Genomic DNA, 14,758 nt, shown 5'->3' on the forward strand with positions numbered 1-14,758 from the left:
AATTAGAAAATAATTTGAACAAGCGACTCTTATTTAACCTACTGCATGTTTATGGCTCTTTATGGAATGACCAGAACAAAATAAATTCAGTGCTTTTGCTTTCAAAATCATGCCACCATACCATGGCTGCACAGTTTACTTCACCAGTTTGAAAGGGATGTCTGTTTTATGTGGTTTATAGAGTAATCTCATAGCTACTTTGTCAACCTCAAACATTCAAGTGATTAATTGTTGCATTATAGAGCAAGCAATGTGAAAGGGCCCAATTGTCTCTGGCTGTTCATATTTAATGATAAATTATATTCATACAACACTCAAGGAGGCATCCCCATTGAGTCTGCTGGCTTTCCAAAAGCGAGTCCAAAATAATTAATTCCATTTGCTTGTAATTTTCCACAATCATGCAAATCTAGTCAGGAAGCTTTGCTATTGATTCTGTGTGTAGTTAAGCTCAAAACAATCACTACACCATTCAACATCAAATTTGGAACAAACATTTATGTAGAAGTGGTGCTCATTTGTCTTCAAAAGTGCTCAATTTTAACATCACGACCCTCCTACTTCAGGAGTCATCACAGTGTTCAAAAACCATCACAGCTTACGAAATTTGTGGAAGTGACCATTAGCGTTCAAAATCTGTTATCTGATTAGGTATCAGGTGTGATTATTAGGCATCAAAAGCAATCAGTGCAGCTTCCTCTGTTTAATAATGGGAAAAATAAATAACAAACTTCACTGCTTATTTACAATTTTTTCCCAAGAAGCTCCCTCACCCCTTCCATTTCACCTGGCATTTCACCCGTCTGATCATTTTTACTCTCTCCTCACTGCCTGTGTCACTGTTGACACCTCTTCTGGCACCGCTGCCTCAGCTACCAACTCTGTTTCTGTCTCCTCTCCTGTTGTTTCCACTGCCCACATTGTTGTTGATGACTCGGGCACATCTTCCATCAACACTTCTGCTATTGTTGCCAACTCTGCCAGGTTGACCAGTTCTGGGGGGGAAAAAAGGGACACTTCAGGATGGAGGTGGATGGAGGTTTTGCTGGCAAGACCAGTGGACTAGACTACAGTTCACCTCCCTCCCCCCATCACTTCCAATTCTCCCCCAACCCATGAGGCAGAATCACCCAACCCTCAGACTGGCATGGATCTTCCCTTCCCCCTCGAGCTAACTGGGAACATACCTGCTGCAACATAACTGCCAGGAACTTACTGTTGGGACCTGTGTGCCTGAATTTACCTCTCCATTCTCGGACCTACGCAGTCTGGTGGGGTGAGGGGAGGGGTGAGGGCAATAATCACGGGGGACTTTAACCTGCATATTGATTGGCTGACTCAAGTTGGAAGGGGTGGGATGGAGGAAGAGTTCTTAGAATGCTGTCGGGATAGTTACCTTGAACAGTATGTTACAGAACTGACGAGGGAACGAGTTATCTTAGATCTGGTAATGTGTAACGAGGTAGGTAGAATTAAGGATGTTCTTGTGAAGGACCCTCTTGGGTCAAGTGATCACAATATGGTCGAATTTCTGATACAAATGGAAGAGGAGAAAGTAGGGTCCCATACCAGTGTCCTCTGTTTGAACAGAGGGAAGTACAATAGGATGAGGGCTGAATTGGCTAAGGTGGACTGGGAGAGCAGACTGGTAGGTAGGACAGCTGAGGAACAGTGGAGGATTTTTAAGGAGATCCTTTTCAGTACTCAGCAACAATATATTCCGGTGATAAAGAAGGGTTGTAAGAAAAGGGATAACCAGCCGTGGATAACGAAAGAAATTAAGGAGAGTATTAAATTAAAGACCGATGCGTACAGAGTGGCCAAAAATAGTGGAGAATCGGAAGATTGGGAAAACTTTAAGAAACAACAAAGAACGACTAAGAAAGCGATAAAGAAAGGAAAGATCGGTTACGAAGTTAGGCTAGCTCTAAATATAAAAAATGATAGTAAAAGCTTTTACAAATATATAAAAAGGAATACAGTGGTAAGAGTGAATGTTGGACCCTTGGAGGACGAGAGGGGGGATTTAATCGTGGGAAATGAGGAAATGGCTGAAACTTTAAATACGTTTTTTGTGTCGGTCTTCACGGCGGAAGACACAAATAGTTTACCGAATATTAACGATAGAGGGTTGGTAGGAGGAGAGGTACTCAATACAATTAATGTTACCAGGGAGACAGTACTTGGTAGACTAACGGGACTGAAGGTGGACAAGTGCCCAGGCCCGGATGGAATGCATCCCAGGGTACTGAAAGAAATGTCAGAGGTAATAGCGGATGTGTTAGTGGTTATTTATCAAAATTTGTTGGATTCTGGGGTAGTGCTGACGGATTGGAAAACGGCTAATGTTACGCCACTGTTTAAAAAAGGAAATAGACAAAAGGCGGGTAACTACAGGCCGGTTAGCTTAACGTCTGTAGTTGGGAAAATGCTGGAATCCATCATTAAAGAAGAAATAGCAGGCCATCTGGATCAGAATGGTTCGATTAAGCAGACGCAGCATGGATTCATGAGGGGAAAGTCGTGCTTGACGAACTTGTTGGATTTTTATGAAGATGTGACTAGTGTGGTTGACGGAGGGGAACCGGTGGATGCGGTGTTTTTGGATTTCCAAAAGGCGTTTGATAAGGTGCCTCACAAAAGGTTGCTGAAGAAGATTGGGTCACACGGAATTGGGGGTAGGGTGTTTGCGTGGATTGGGGATTGGCTATCCGACAGGAAGCAGAGAGTCGGAATAAATGGGTGCTTTTCTGGTTGGCAGATGGTAACTAGTGGCGTGCCGCTGGGATCAGTACTGGGGCCTCAACTATTTACCATTTATACAGACGATCTGGAGGAGGGGACTGAATGTGGGATAACAAAGTTTGCAGATGACACAAAGATCAGTGGAAACGTGAATCGTGTGGAGGGCATAGAAGGTCTGCAGAGAGATTTGGACAGGCTGAGTGAGTGGGCGATGATCTGGCAGATGGAGTATAACGTTGACAAATGCGAGGTCATTCACTTTGGAAGAAATAATAGCAAATTGGATTATTATCTAAATGGAAAGAAATTACAACATGCTGAGGTGCAGAGGGACCTGGGGGTCCTTGTGCATGAGACGCAAAAACCCAGTCTGCAGGTGCAACAGGTGATCAAGAAGGCAAATGGGATGTTGGCCTATACCGCAAGGGGGATAGAATATAAAAGCAGAGATGTCTTGCTGTATCTGTACAGGGCATTGGTGAGGCCGCAGCTGGAATACTGTGTGCAGTATTGGTCCCCTTATTTGCGGAAGGATATATTGGCCTTGGAGGGAGTGCAGAGAAGGTTCACCAGGTTGATACCAGAGATGAGGAGTGTTGATTATGAGGAGAGACTGAGCAGATTGGGTTTGTACTCGTTGGAATTTAGAAGGCTGAGGGGGAATCTTATAGAGACCTATAAGATAATGAAGGGGCTGGATAGGGTAGAGGTGGAGAGATTCTTTCCACTTAGAAAGGAAGCTAGAACTAGAGGGCACAGCCTCAAAATAAAGGGGGGTCAGTTTAGGACAGAGTTGAGGAGGAACTTCTTCTCTCAGAGGGTGGTGAATCTCTGGAATTCTCTGCCCACTGAAGTGGTGGAGGCTACCTCATTGAACATGTTTAAATCACGGATAGATGGATTCCTGATCGGTAAGGGAATTAGGGATTATAGGGATCAGGCAGGTAAGTGGAACTGATCCACTTCAGATCAGCCATGATCTTATTGAATGACGGGGCAGGCTCGAGGGGCTCCTGCTCCTATTTCTTATGTTCTTATGTGAGGGTTAAAGAAAACTACATAGGAGGGAGGGGATAAAATTGGTCAGGAGTAGGGGGCGAGTGGGGGCGTGGGTGGGAAAACCACACCACTTGGGAGTGGTTAAGAGGGGGGGAGCACTGCTCTGGATGGGGGGATGGGGGAACACTGTTCTGGGTAGGGGACTGGGAGAACACTGCTCTGAGTAGGGAGAGGGGGTAAACCGCTCTAGGGGTACTGGTGAGGGTGGAAGAAACAGCTCTGGAGGAGATGGAGGGGAAAGAAAACTGCTCTAGTGTGTTTGGGGGAGAAGAGTGTTCCAGGGGATTGTGGGTGGAGGGTTGGGTGGGGAAAAGCTGCTCCAAGGATGAGGAGGAGAACATTGCTCCAGGGGGTGGGAGGGTGGAGAAAACTGCTGCAATCTAGAGTTATGTCGGAGGGTGGATGAGGACTGTGCTGTACTCGGTGGGGTTTTTTGGAGTGAGCAGGTGTTGCAGTCTGGGTTGTGGAAGGGGTGGGAGTTGGTGCATCTGGTTGGACTGTCCAGAGAAATATGTAAAATGCCTGCTGGATAGAAGGTAAATAATAATGAAATATATAAAAAAATCAAAGTCCATGATTGGGATCTTTAATAATTTTTAAATTGTTTTTATGATCTGGAATATTGCAAATGTATTAGTTCACATAAATACTGAGCTTATTCTCAAGAGCCAATCAGGATCCTGTATACATTTTAACATGTGAATCTCCATTGAAATGATCTCTCAAAGAAACATAGAAAATAGGAGGAGGTCATTCGGCCCTTTCAGCCTGCACCTCCATTCAATATGATCATGGTTGATCATGCACTTTCAGTATCCCACTCCTGCTTTCTCTCCATACCCCTTGATCCCTTTAGCCACAAGGGCCACATCCAGCTCCCTCTTGAACATATCTTATGTAATTCCTGGAACTTTCTGCATGGAAGAAAATTTAAAATCTGAGAAATTGAACATGCTCCGCAAATGGATTTTCATTAAGAGAATGTGTCCAATCATGAGACTACACAGTATTAAATAAACGTTAGGGGATGACTGAGGATGAAAGTCCGCTGATAATGGTAAGATGTATCTTGAATCAGTGCCTTTGTGCAAACATTAAGGGACCACCTTAAACTATTTTAAAATTTGCTCAAATTTGTTGAAAGCACTGTTCCTTCAGACCTTTGCACTCCCACTATAATAATCAATATAGTGATTTATGCCTGACCCTAGGTTAAACAGAGTGCACACTGCATGCGTATATTGCATCAGCTGCGACTTACAAAAGTTCTGCATTTTCTGTTTTTGTTTCAGATGACGGCATTTACAGTATTTTGCTTTTATCTTAGAAAAATCTGTGTCTGACACTTCGACAGTTCTGCCATGATTGCTAGATCTTAGACAGCTGAATGGCTTCTGAGCACTTAAATGATGCTGGATCATCACAAATGATGTTGTTTGAGCATTGTATGATTTTATTTTGTGTCAGTTGATCACTAGTGATGTCATTTCACCACTAGAATCTTATCAAATTAGGATACATGGTCGCTTTTGAATTTACATGTCATAAATGAGTGCATATGAATGCTGTTGAATGAAGAATTAGGTCAAAATTTTCCGGAAGGGAATGTTTCCTTCTCAAGTAGTTATCTAATTCCGTTTCTAAGGTTGCGACTGAATCTGCTTCCACTACCTCACTAATATCAGGCTAAGAGGTCGCCCCGTTAAAACAGAGATGAGGGGGAATGCCTTCTCTCAGAGGGGAGTGAATCTGTGGAATTCTATACTGGAGAGGGCTGTAGAGGCTGCATCGAGTTGAAATAAACATTTTTAATCAGTAAGGGAATCAAAGATTATGGGGGTAAGGCGGTAAAGTGGAGTTGAAGATTATCAGATCAGTCATGATCTCATTGAATGACAGAACAGACTTGATGGGCCAAATGGCCTACTTCTGCTCCTGCGTTTTGTGATTATACCCTTCAGGCAGTGCATTCCAGATAATAATTTATTCTCTTCATCGCCCTCCTGCTTCTTTTGCCATTTGTATTGAAGCCGATTGCCACCCTCCTGCCGCTGGAAGCCAATTCTCCTGCATGACCATTATAAATGATAATGTAAAGCAGACCGTTTTTTTAATCATTGTCTGTTGCTGGTGCTGCAAATTGACTTATTGACTTAATTTTCTTTAATAGGCTTATTCATGACCGGGAATTGACACTGTATGATGGCTCCCGCTTACTCAGGGCAGATCGATATCAAGAACTGAAAAAGATGCTTTCTCTTTCCGATGAAGATCTTCAACAGAGGTATTGGCACAGATTATAACACAAGGTTGAGCATGAGTTTAAGCACTTTTCACTTATGTCATAAATTATTTTTGTGTAGCAAGATTTGGCCAAAGATTAAAAACATTTTTAAAAGTTTACTTTTTATGATCATTGTAATCAAAGTGTCGGAAGGCCAGCGATGGGGGTTTGCAGGGCTGGTCAGCGATCAGATAGAGGGGGAAGGTGTCGGAAGGCCAGCGATCAGACTGGCCAGCGATTGGGAGGCCGGCAATGGGGGGGGGGGGGGGGGGGGTGCGCGGCAGGGTGGCAGGAGGGGGGGGACACTATGCATGCTCCGATCTCCGCACTGACAGATTGGCGCATGTGCAGTAGCCCGCTCAGCACTATGCTTCTCGGCCTCTTGGGCGGGAATAGGCCCTGGCCCCAGATTTCCAGAGTGAATCCTGCTAGGGCACTCTAATGCACAAAGTGTCGGAGATTCATTCTGGAAATCGCGCTGAAAAAACTGGCGGGATTTAATCCCATTTATCTGCACATTGGGAACTTAGAATTTTTTTGTGAGAATTACCTCCCAGATGTTTTTTCATAGTGAATTAGTTCATCATAATAGATGGCATTTTGATCATAGAACTGTGATGGTGTCCAACTATCCGTCCAAAAAAGGTATGGTCCTTAATCCTTTGGTTGGAAGCCAACTGGAAAGGAACGGTGTTTTATTTAATTAAGAAAAGGTTAAACCACCTAAGTCCCATCCGGGACGATAGAATAATCGACCCATTCAAGGGTCTGCTTTATAAAGGGCCAGGGTTACGAGTTCCACCTGGTCAGGTAATTACTTACTACCACGGGAACTTGTATTCTACGAGTCCCACTGGGAGGTCAATCAGGGATTCCTTATGTAAAGTTCTGGGGGTTATCACAGTTAATTTTGTTGATAAATACACTGAGAGAGATGGATTATTCCATTCTTTTAAAGTTCAGTTTTAAAACCAGGCATTAGACAAATTTTATCCAGTAAATGAGTCAAGTTGTGAAGTTCATTTCCAGAGTTAGTAGCTGAAGCAGGAACTGAAGCAGGAAGCTGGCCAGTCTGATCGCTGGCCTTCCGACACCTTCCCCCTCTATCTGATCGCTGACCAGCCCTGCATTGAAAGTCTGATTAGATTGGGTGGATGAAGCAAAGGGGGAATAAGAAGATACAGGGACAGAAATTTTTTTTTAAACTTGCAATTTACATAGCATCTCCCATGACCTCTCAAAGTGCAGCCAGTGAAGTGAATATAAAATGTAGTCACTGCTCAAACTTAGCAAACACAGCAAGCTCCCATAAACTGCAATAAGAAAACCAGAGAATCTGGTTTCATGATATTGATTACGGGATAAATAATGGTTACAATATATAATATAAACTCTCCTTAGTTTAGTTTTTAGTTTTATTTTATTCGTGTCACAAGTTGGCTTACATCAACACTGCAATGAAGTTACTGTGAAAATCCCTGAGTCTCCACACTCCGGTGCCTGTTCGGGTGCACTGAGGGAGAATGTAGCATGGCCAATGCACCTAACCAGCGCGTCTTTCGGACTGTAGGACAAAACCAAAGCACCTGTAGGAAACCCACGCAGACACAGGGAGAACATGCTGACTCCGCACAGATAGTGACCTAAGCCAGGAATCGAACCCAGGTCCCTGGCGTTATGAGGCAGCAGTGCTAACCACTGTGACACCTTATCAGCTCCTGCTGGTCTTCAGGATAGTGCCATGTCTACCTCAGAGGTTAGATGATTTTTTTTAAATCTGAGAAGCAGCAGCTCTGACTCATTCACGGGTGGCACAGTGACATAATAGTTAGCACTACAGCCTCAATGCCAGGGACTCAGGTTCAATTCCAGCCTTGGGTCACTGTCTGTGTGGAGTTTATACGTTCTCCCTATTCTGCATGGGTTTCCTCCGGGTGCTCCGGTTTCCTCCCACAGTCCAAAGATGTGCAGGTTAGGTGGATTGGACATGCTAAATTGCCCCTTAGTGTCCAAAGATGTGTAGGTTAGATAGATTAGACATGGTAAATGGTGAGATTACAGGAATAGGGCGGGGAGCGGGCCTGGGTAAGTTACTCTGTCACTGAGTTGGTGCAGAGTTGATGGGCTGCATGGCATCCTTCTTCACTGTAGGAATTCTATGATTCAGTTCTGGACTGGAATGCCACCCTATAGATTAGATGCTTAAAACTCTGGAAAGAGCTTGAACCTCCATATTCTGTCTCTGAGGGGAAATATTGCTGATACAACAATGTGATAAATATGTTGGAATTATTTGCTTGCATGGAGGGGAAACACTGCCGGATTCGGCCAAATAGCATGTTTTGTATTGTAACTTTTAAGTGTGCAGTCTGAGTTCTGTCGTTGGGTTCGCTATTTTGCATCAGTGAATCATTGTACATAATACATTCAGCACTCAGAATTTAAAGAACCGCACAAGGATATTCTTGGCTCATTAAGAACAAGATATTCTTGGCCCATTAAGAGCTTTACAGGTCAGGCAAGAATAGTATTTCCACTATTATTATGATCCAGCATCATCTGAGGCTGAAGAATTGTTGTCAAAATTAAAAGAGTCAAGTGAAATGATCGTGGTGGAGAGCAAGTGAAGGAAAACCTGGTCTCTTAATTGGTTGTGAAAGAAACTCACCTGGTAGCCAATGGGTTTGGCGGCACGGTAGCACAGTGGTTAGCACTGTTGCTTCACAGCTCCAGGGACATGTGTTCGATTCCCGGCTTGGGTCACTGTCTGTGTGGAGTTTGCACATTCTCCTCGTGTCTGCGTGGGTTTCCTCCGGGTGCTCCGGTTTCCTCCCACAGTCCAAAGATGTGCGGGTTAGGTTAATTGGCCATGCTAAAATTGCCCCTTAGTGTCCTGAGATGCGTAGGTTAGAGGGATTAGTGGGTAAATATGTAGGGATGTGGGGGTAGGGCCTGGGTGGGATTGTGGTCGGTGCAGACTCGATGGGCCGAATGGCCTCTTTCTGTACTGTAGGGTTTCTATGATGACTTACTGGGTTGGAACTACACAGGCTTAGCTCCTGTTGGATTGGATCATCTTGTAGTGTACTTGGTTAGTTAGACTGTTACTCCTCATCTTTCAGTTTGTATATATTTGGAGCAATAGCTACTGCAAGTGCAAGGACAGCAAGACATCTGGGACCTGTGATGAACTTTTGGACTGTCAGGGGGCAATTTTCTGGCCCCATTCACCATGGACACAAATCCAATAATGGCTGGACACTCGAGCGAGAAGGCCATAATGGGATTTGCATCGGGAAGAAAACAGAATGAAATCTTCTCCATCCCACCTGCCGGTGACGTAATCAGGTTAACGACTAGTGAGGGAATGAACCTGATTATCATTAATTTAAATAGATTTGAATAAGCCTAAACGGCATAATGTCTTACCTTCTGGGTTCGCTGCATGTCCCCCCCGCAAGCCGGCGTGACATAATTCCTGCAAAAATCACGACAGGTTTCCAAAAACGGAAATCAGTCGTGATGACCACGCTGGGATGGGATCTCTAGCGTACCCGATTGAGGGCTTCCCATTACGTGGAAGAGGGGATGGGGTGGTTTGTGTCTGCATTGCGATGGGGGAAAGGGGCTCTTTAATTTTCGTTTGAGGTCAGGGTGCCCTTTGAAAACCGGTGCCCCAATCTCTGTGGAGCCAGCCTCGCCAGCGTCTTTAGGTCCCCCCCTTCAGGAATGAGGCAGCTAAACAAGCCCCCCTGCTTTTTTGACAAAGTGTCAGAAAATCTGGAGTGAAACTTTCAGTCAGAACCTGACACTTGGCCATGTTTTGGAAAATTTCGCCCACAGCACAGTCTGCCGAAAGAAAAGAGGGAAAGAGAAAGTGTGAAGTAATCCACTTCAGTAGCAAAACAGAAAATTTTGTAAAAGAGAGACTGGAAAATGCTGGTATTCAGAGGGACCTGGGCGTCAATGTATACAAATCATAGAAAGTTAACATGCAAAGGACAGCAAATAGTTTGGAACGTAAATGGTATTTTAGCACTGATTAAAAAGGGGTTGGAGTACAAGAGGGAACAAATCTTACTGCAATTGTACAGGGCCTTGCTGAGACCGCACACAGAGTACTGTGATCTCCTTATTGAAAATAGACTGTACTTGCTTTGGAGGGAATGAACAAAGTTTCAGTGGACAAATTCCTGGGATGAGGACTGTTTAATGAGGACAGATTGAGTAGACTAGGCTTATATGTACCTGAGAATTTAAAAGAACGAGAGGTGACCTAATTGAAGCATTTAACTTTTTTAAGGGACTTGATGGGATAGAGGCTGCGATGATGTTTCCTCTGGCTGGCGAGTCTACATCTTAGAATAGTTTCAAAAAAAGGGGTTGGCCATTGAATACTGAGATGAGGGGAAATTTCTTCACTCAAAGGGTTGTGAATCTTTGGAATTATTTAGCCAGGAGATAGTGGATCATAAAATGATAGAATCCCTACAGTGCAGAAGGAGGCCATTTAGCCCATTGAGTGTGCACCAACCACACTCCCACCCAGAACTTATTCCCGTAACCCCACATATTTACCCTGCTAGTCCCCCTGACAGGATCAATTTAGCATGGCCAATCAACCTAAACCACACATCTTTGTAGTGTGGGAGGAAAACTGGAGCACCCGGAGGAAACCCACACAGACACGGGGAGAACGTGCAAATTCCACACAGACCCAAGGCCGGAATTGAACCCGGGTCCCTGGCGCTGTGAGGCAATAGTGCTAACCACTATGCCACCCTGTTCAGCTGTTGAGCTGTTCAGCTGTTGAGTACATTCCAGCTACAGGTCGATAAATATTAACGGGCTTAAGATGTGAGGACAGTGCAAGAAGACAAAATTGAGATGGAAGATCAGTCACAATCATATTCAAAGGGCCAAATGACCTAATCTTTATGTAGCTTATGCACTAGATTGAGATCAATATCCCAGGAACCATACACCAAGTACCAGTTCACAGGAACCATGCACTCTGCCCATGAAAACTATACATTAGGAAACGATGAATGCTTTCAGGAAAGTCGTGACAAGAGAAAACGGTTAAGGGAAGGGACAAATAATGCCTTTGAAATACTTTCAAACACTTTATAAAAAAACTCTTGTTCAATTCCCTCTCGATTACAAAGTAATGCATTTGGCTTCAAATTTTCGCAAGAACTAATGAGTTCCATTTTTATCCCCATCATATGTTGAATGAAAAAATCCTGACACATTGGCCAAAAATAGCAAGGAATTGCTATATTGAGCATGATAAACAAAGTTATTTTTGTGTTAAACATAGTAACTGGGTTACTTATGAGTTCAATGTTAAATCACATATTCTGTGCAAGAAAACATGTCAGATTGGAACATGTATATTTTTAGAGATGTGAGCCTCTTATTTCATTGAGCCACTCATCAACGGATATAAATATTTCTCTCATCCCACCAAGCATTAATCCTGGTCTGGTTCTTTGTCTACCAAGCCGTTAAAAATCATAAATTCAACCAAAGAAAATGCACAGACCAATTTAAGTCACAAAGTTAGTGCAGCAGAAAATTAATCTCTTGGTGTAATCCTCCTCTTTTCCTTAGTCATCATTCAGGAGCTCTGAGGCATAGCGATTCAGAATCAGTGGTTTAAAGATATTTTTTCCTTTGCAAATCAGTCTGAAATTGGAAGCAGATGTTCCCTGAGGTCAATTAAATGCCAGAATAACAGTGAATTTCATGGTTTAAGAGTAAGTATAGCCGGTTGACGAGCCATGTATTTCTTGAATATAAAATATATAATCACAGATTATATATCGTTCTGCATTGGCTATGCAAGGCCAGGCTTTGAACTAGTGGTAACATTACCTTATTAACCGTCCATGGGAAAGTACCAGTCAAGTATCGGGAGATGATGCGGAATGAATAGGTTTGTGCTATTAGCATGCTGGATTTGATTTATTATTGTCACATGTATTAGTATATAGTGAAAAGTATTCTTTCTTGCACGCTACACAGACAAAGCATACCGTCCATAGAGAAGGAAACGAGAGAGTGCAGAATGTAGTGTTACAGTCATAGCTAGGGTGTAGAGATAGATCAACTTAGTGCAAGGTAGGTCCATGCAAAAGTCTGATGGCAGTAGGGAAGAAGCTCCTCTTGAGTGGTTTGGCACATGTCCTCAAACTTTTGTATCTTTTTCTCATCCTAAGCCACTATCAGGAGATAAAGTGCAATACCATAACTGAAAACCATGGTTTCGCACTGATTTAACAGGAAGATCTCATTGCACAGACTTGCTCAAGTCCCCTGCATTGATGTAATGGCATTATTTCAGGACATGATCACACATTTAAAAGGTACAAACACATGAGCTCATGAAAGGATTCTTACAGCCTTACTGCGACCATCTTAAGCAGTTTAATAATGTGGTTTTGACTTAATGAATGGAACCCCTGGTATGAGTTATAATACCTATTCCTGATATTACAAGAGAAACTGAATATTGTCCCTTAAAAATGTTAAATGTTTCAATCAGATCACCTCTCATTCTTTTAAATTCTTGGGAACATCAGCCTAGTCCATTAATCTGTCCTCATTTGACACTCCTCAACCCAGGGATCAGTCCAGTGAACCTTTGTTGAGCTCCCTTGAGGCAAGTACCGTATATCTTTTCTTCAGTAAGGAGATCACAATACTCCAGGTGTGGTGTCAGCAATTGCAGTGAGACTTATTCATTCTTGTATTTCAATCCCTGTGTAACTATTTGCTGTACTTTGCATGTTAACTTTGTATGATTTGTATTTAGTGACACCCTCTGAATTACCAGCATTTCCCAGTCTCTTGTTTTCTACAAAATATCCTGTTTTGCTACTAAAGAGGATTACTTCACACTGCCTCTCATTATATTTCTTCTGCCATGATTGTGCCTGCTCACTTAACTGTCCACGTGACTCCTCCTCACAGCTTCTTTTCTGACCCAACTCTGTATTATCAGCAAACCCAGAAACATTGCACTTTGTCTCCTTACCTAAATTATTAATATAGATTGTAATTAGCTGAGGCCCAAGCACTGATATCCCATTAGTTAGAGACAGCCAGCCCAAAGTGATCCATTCTCTCCTCTTTTCTATACTTAAACCAATTCTCAATCCATATTAATCAATGACCCCAATTTCATGGTGCACTCCGAATGCTTTCAGAGTGCACCATATCCACTGGTTCCCCTTAGCTACATTGCTAATTACAACCTCAAAATTTAGCAGATCTATCAAATACTACTTCCCTTTCATATATCAGTATTGGTTCTGTTTTAGTCAGATCATAGTTCTCTAAGTGCCCTGTATTTTGTCCTGAAGAATAGCTCATTGTATTTTCACAGCCACTAATGTCAGACTGGTCTACCCTACCTGGAAATTTCAATATTAACGGCACGGTGGTGCAGTGGTTAGCACTGCTGCCTCACAGCTGCAGGAACCCGGGTTCAATTCCAACCTTGGGTTACTGTCTGTGTGGAGTTTGCACATTCTCCCCATGTCTGCATGGGTTTCCTCCGGGTACTCCGGTTTCCTCCCACAGTCCAAAGATGTGCGGGTTAGTTGGATTAGCCATAATAAATTGCCCCTTATTGTCAGGGGGTTTAGCAGGGTAAATATGTGGGGTTAGGGTGATAGGCCCTGGGTGGAATTGTTGTCGGTGCAGGCTTGATGGGCCGAATGGCCTCATTCAGGTTTTGCGTGCCATCAGCTATTTGATAACAAATGCGTTTGGAGCTATCAAATGTTCTCAAAGGCAGCATGTGCTTAGCAACCTGCATTGAAAAATAAAAAGGAAATTAATTACTTAAATAATATCTGAATTCATTCATTATTTTAATTAATTTAGGCAAAAATATTTTCAATTTGTTGAACATGCTTGAGAGTACCACCAGATCCCCATCAGTTCTTAATTGATTTTGGTCTTGACAGCTATACAGTCAGACTGTGAGCTAGTCACTTTTAACTGCCAAATTCCTCAATATAGTTGCAGCATGATGCATTGTTTTTAATTAGAACTGTAGAATCTCTACAATGCAGAAAGAGGCCATTCGGCCCATCCAGTCTGTACGACTCTCTAAAAGAGCATCTTAACCATGCCTTCCTTTCCGCCCTATCCTCGTAACCCCGCGCATTTACCATGGCTAATCCACCTAACTGACACAACTTTGGACACTAAAGGGCAATTTACCATGGCCAATCCATCTAACCTGCACATCTTTGGAGTGGGAGAAAACTGGAGCACCCGGATGAAACAAATGCAAACATGGAGAGAATGAGCAAACTGCACACAGACAGTCACTGAAGGCCAGAATTGAATCCGGGTCCCTGGCACTGTGAGGCAGCTGTGTTAACCACTGTGTCACCATGCCAGTAGTGGACAAAAATGAACGTTAAGATCAAGACACAGTAAATAATGATCAAGATCTTTCATTTATTGTGTAATTTTATGAGTGAGAAACTCTAAATTCCATGCAATAAAAATTGCAATGTGTCTTACTCAGTCCCTGTAAATCAGTGGCTCTAATTAAACTATGTGGCATAGCACCCCTGTTGTTACAAAACATTGTAATCTTCAGTGTGTTATGATCAACTTCACAGGACATCTGGTGTACATAGATAT

General features: G+C 43.0%; 1 protein-coding gene across 1 annotated transcript in view; it reads left to right on the top strand.

The window, feature by feature from the left end:
- Window positions 1-14,758, top strand: part of vwa8 (von Willebrand factor A domain containing 8) — a 375,899-nt gene that overhangs the window by 118,316 nt on the left and 242,825 nt on the right. The window contains exon 14 of the mRNA XM_078232307.1: window positions 5,975-6,088. Within this exon, the coding sequence (XP_078088433.1) occupies window positions 5,975-6,088 (114 nt within the window). The remainder of the gene's footprint in view (window positions 1-5,974; window positions 6,089-14,758) is intronic.

This window comes from Mustelus asterias, chromosome 17 (assembly GCF_964213995.1).
Source record: "Mustelus asterias chromosome 17, sMusAst1.hap1.1, whole genome shotgun sequence".
NCBI classification, from domain to species: Eukaryota; Metazoa; Chordata; class Chondrichthyes; order Carcharhiniformes; family Triakidae; genus Mustelus; species Mustelus asterias.